At 37.1% G+C, this 4,827-nt stretch overlaps 1 protein-coding gene across 1 annotated transcript; it reads left to right on the plus strand.

Annotated features, from left to right (window-relative positions):
• The first annotated feature begins 670 nt into the window (after window positions 1-670).
• On the plus strand, window positions 671-2,158 carry LOC147635458 (glutamine-dependent NAD(+) synthetase-like). Its single transcript, XM_086802738.1, has 3 exons — window positions 671-1,171; window positions 1,266-1,394; window positions 1,719-2,158. The coding sequence occupies exons 1-3, from the start codon at window positions 1,091-1,093 to the stop codon at window positions 1,959-1,961; spliced, it is 453 nt and encodes a 150-aa protein (XP_086658864.1). The 5' UTR covers window positions 671-1,090; the 3' UTR covers window positions 1,962-2,158.
• The last annotated feature ends 2,669 nt before the right edge of the window (window positions 2,159-4,827 follow it).

Raw genomic sequence — 4,827 nt, forward strand, 5'->3', positions numbered from 1 at the left:
CTCTATCCTCCTCCCGATATCCTCCCAAGGTCAGGTCCAAAGGTGGCCCCATACATCATAGCAGGTGTCACAAGTGGCCACCCCTTAGTGCTAGGCTCCTGAAAGTGAGCGTGGAAGCGTTGTCGCTCCAATCGAGCCAAAGCTGCATACCCTCTTGGCAGTCAAGCCTGGGCCACTGGGTGCATAGTGAAGTAGGGTCCAGAAAAGGTGACACTGTCTACCTGATCCTCTGCATATGTGAACCTCAGTCTGGAAGCCACAGGGCGTGAGGTGTTTAAGATCATAACCTTGTTCTTGTCAAGGTTAGCTGGGAGGTCCTGCTGCTCACAAAAGGCCTGCAATGCCATCAGGTGTCTCTGTAGTGCCTCTGCTGAATCTGAGATCAGTACTATGTCGTCTGCATAAAGCAAAATGGGTACCAACGTATCAGATAGTGTAGAGCCTGGCCCACCAAGTCTGTCAATGAAGACCAAAAAGTAATACATACGATCCATGTATGGACTAGAAGTCATTGGACATGAAAAGAACAAAAGCATATCTACTAAAAGAATTAGGGCCTTTGTACTAAGTGGGCCCTGCATGTACAATGAAACAAGCGGACCAATCATATGGCAGCTTTCCTGTAACAGGATACATGGTGTCAATGTTCATCGTCGGAGGGGGAGAGAGAAAAAGAGGATTTTATTAACATCTTTGCAGGACCAAAACAGCCATGAGACAAATACAATACAATGTGTGAGTACAGTGTTGGGAGGTGCATAGGGCATCCTCTGTAACCTAAACAAAGCATAATGAAAATGAAAAATAGATGGAAACTGTGACGTATGCCAAGCAGCCACGGCTGGACAATGAAGGCATGATATGTCAAAGCATGATTGGGTTGTAGAGCTGTCTCCACACCTCATACGGTGATGGACATGAGGGAGATCGAAAATCATGGATTGCCGTAAGTTTGAAAATGGTTTGTGTCCCTGAAGAGAAGTGCGTGCGCTGGTAGAGAGGCATTCGAAAAGAAAGACATGGGGTTTTTAGGGTTCGTAGAAAACATGTTTTTGAACCATTTCATGTTTGGCAGCTAGATGAAGTGGACATGGGGATGACTTATGAAGAGCTTTCCATGTATGGCCGGCTTCGCAAGATCTTCATGTGTGGTCCGGTCTCCATGTTTAAGGTCTGGTGTAGTGCTTTGGATATCATCTATGCATGTAATTCTGTTTTTTTTTTTTCCTTTAAATTTACACCTCATTTTGCTGGTTTGTTTATAGAATCTTTGTCACCATTGGGAGGGCAAACTCACACCTGCGCAAGTGGCTGTGAAGGTGAAGGATTTTTTCAGATACTATTCCATGAACCGACACAAGATGACAACTCTTACCCCTTCATACCATGCAGAGGTAATCATTTTTTTGAGCTTCTGTCATGCTGTTTTTGTGAAGGAGATGTCTTGTGCATGCAACATCTGTGGATACCATAAACATGGAGACTGGACCACATTGAATTTTATACATTTTGTATGAACTTCATTGTGTAGAGTATGATTTGATGATGTGGCATCATGAATTGGCATTGTGATCTGTATCCTTATCTCCTACTTTGATGATGGTGGCATTGTAAACTCTACTTTTTTCTCTTATTTCATGTTTCCATAGGTATGCAATGACCATGTCTTGAATACTTATGGCAGTTTTAATAACTACAAGACCATGTGTTCATTGCAGAACTACTCTCCAGAGGACAACCGTTTCGATCTTCGTCAGTTTCTGTACAATACGCGTTGGCCATGGCAATTTCGCTGTATTGATGAGTTGGTGAAATTGAAAGAAGCTGAGGGCAGCACCTCCTCTTTAGTCAGTGAATCAAGTAATGGGCCTGTGGAGGCAAAAAAGGCCTCGGCTCATGCCACGGGCTTGGGTGTACCGGCTGCTGGTGCAGCAAATGCATATGTGGGAAGAGGGGCATAGAGATGGGTCACAAATTTCAGCTACGCATTGTGAATCTGACTTACATGATGCACAAATGTAATAATTAATGAGAAGCTTTGAATGAGAGACTCAATTTTGAGATGTTCACGTGTAGGTGGAACTGCTAAACATTGTATATGCACAAGTCACTCTTTAAGGATCAAATTTTTTTCCAAATAAAAAGGGGTTCCATCTAACATGATGGCACTGTGGCTTCTATTGAAAATAAGTTTAAGCTTGGTTAAAATGCATGTCATCATGTCCAGCAAAGAAAAAATAAAATCAGGCTACCTCTACAAGCCTTGTAATGAGAGGCTCGACTGGCTCACATCTGAGATCCATCTCTGAAACCCATGATTGGATCTCCATGTAGAGGCAAATCTCATGTGTGCACAAATTATAATCATTATAGGATTTTCATGGTGATTATCATATAATAAAAGGCTAACTGTGATTAATTTGAGCCATGCTCAATATTTCGAAGAACTGTTTTTGAACATATTTTTTTCCCATTTTATTACCTCAAAGTGTAAATCGTTCGTTTGAGATAGAATCATATGACCACATTGTCATGCTTTTTAGATGATGCATATATTGACACCTCTTTATACCTTAGCATCAAGATACAGCCACATGGATTCAAAGCATGGAAAGTGTGAAGGAAGAGGCTCTAAAATCAAATCAAGTGTTGAAATGTGCTTACAATGATCCATTCTCACCATAAGGCATTATTTTGTATTCTATTGTTGCTATTAGAAGGCGATGGCATAGCAAAACCTAATGAAAGACTCAATTGAGTCCACAGAGGATAATCTCTATTGTGGTGGTTGGAATTCGTCTATTGATGTTACATTGTTGAGAGATGCAATTTAGTCTCTTAAGAGCTAGTAAAAAAAGCAAGGAGCTACTCCTAAGAGATTCTACAATCCCTTAAGAGCTAGTTGTAGATATTAATGTACACCCTCACTATGTTTAATAATGGGTTTACTTAGCTCATGTTATATAAGCCCCATTATAGGAAGAAGTTGTGGTTGAGTAACATAAAATGTAGGTCTAGTTTGGACACCATAGACGATGTTGTAATGCAGAGCTATTTAGGCTATATTTTGATCAAAGGTTTTAATTAGCTAATTTCTCATTGCTTCTTAAACTTTTTGAGTGAGCATTGCTTCATAAACATATCTATGGAGTAATATAATCCATCTTAGGCTCAAAAATCAATTAGAACTCTAAAATTTAAGTCTTAATGAAAATTTTAAGGTATTTAGTTGTCTTTAAAAAAATAACTTTGAGGATTTTTATAGCTAGTATTATAGACCAGAGCACATGTTGTGTGTGCAAGATTTGTATAGCTAATCAAATAATTATAGACTAGGATCAAATCTTGCGCACATGTTATGTTCGATGTTATGCTTTGCTGGTGCATTTCGTGAGAGTTAATCACATATTCATCGATTTTTTTAGGCACTTTATTTTAGACGAAAATTTATAAATTTGAACCATATTCATTACTATAGAATAACAAACTACTTCACGCATTTTTTAAATATCTTATAAGGCTTTAAGTGGAATATTTAGTCATTTTATATAATGATAAACACTATTTTCATAAGTTTCTTACTAGATGATTCAAATATAAGTAAGGGTTCATATACATTGTTTTATTATCAATGTAATTTTGAAAGTTGAGACCATCACCTTGTTTTCTAACTAAATTGAAATGTTTAGATATAAATTCTTGATCGGTTACTTTAGTAGACATTAATTTATTAGTATAACTAAAGTAAATGACCATAAGCTTATACTATTGTCACATTTTGGGTGTCAAAGACTCAACTAAAAAGAGATTCAAAGAAGGAAATTTAATTGAATTAATTTATTAATGCAATAAAAATTTATAATGAAGAGTGATCAACAAAGTAGTAGACATTTTCTCTCTCAATCCTTGATTTCAGACAAACATATCGAATGGGCGTCTTTTATTCATAGTTTTTAGCCAATGATATAATATTAAACCTGGTAATGAAAATGTAGTGGCTAATGCTCTAAGTAGAATACTAAGCATCAATCATATCTCGGCTATAGAGACTTCACCCTTTGCAGCCATGAAGAATTCCTATGAGAAGGATCCGAATTTTGGAGCCTTTGAACTCAATGAAAGATAATAATTAGATTCCTAATGGTGAGTACTCATAAAATGAAGAATATATTTTCTTTTAAAAAATATTATGTATCAACGACCATTTAATTATTTTATAGGAGATGCATCAGCCTCAATACATGGGGTCATAAAGGGGTATCCTCTACATTACATGATGTTGCTAGAGAATTATATTGTCCTACGATGAAAAATGATGTAGCTAGATATGTTGTTGAGTGCATGACTTGCCAAAAGATCAAGAGCTACAAAGGCAAGACTCAAGGCCTACTGATGGTACCCATCCCTAATGAACCATGGGAGCAAATATCAATGGATTTCATTACTGGCTTTTCTACTGAGGCAGCAAGTCATAATAACATGATTTGAACTATAGTGGACCGCTTTAGTAAACAAGCTAATTTTATTCCAATTCAAAAAGACATTGACATCTCAACAAGATGCACACTTGTTTATCAAACAAATCTTTATACATCATGGGTTACCCCATGTCATTATGTCTGATCGTGACTCTAAGTTTTGCAGTCTTTTTTGGACTATCTCTCTTTGACAACTTAAGCACTTAGTTATATTACATGACCACATTTCATCTAGAGTCCAATGAACCAAATTAAAGTTATTAATAGTACGATTCGAGACTTACTTAGAAACCCAACCTAGAATCTTGGATAAATACATTAATCTTCTTTAGTTTGCTTATAACAATAC

This window comes from Cibotium barometz, chromosome 9, assembly GCF_041138505.1.
Source record: "Cibotium barometz isolate CiBa-2024 chromosome 9, ASM4113850v1, whole genome shotgun sequence".
Taxonomy (NCBI): Eukaryota; Viridiplantae; Streptophyta; class Polypodiopsida; order Cyatheales; family Cibotiaceae; genus Cibotium; species Cibotium barometz.

Coding starts and splice junctions, on each gene's coding strand:
- LOC147635458 (XM_086802738.1), top strand. CDS start 1,091: ATGGGGATGACTTATGAAGAGCTTTCCATGTATGGCCGGCTTCGCAAG. Junction 1,172..1,265: donor GTCCGGTCTCCATGTTTAAG/GTCTGGTGTAGT, acceptor GTTTGTTTATAG/AATCTTTGTCACCATTGGGA. Junction 1,395..1,718: donor CCCCTTCATACCATGCAGAG/GTAATCATTTTT, acceptor TGTTCATTGCAG/AACTACTCTCCAGAGGACAA.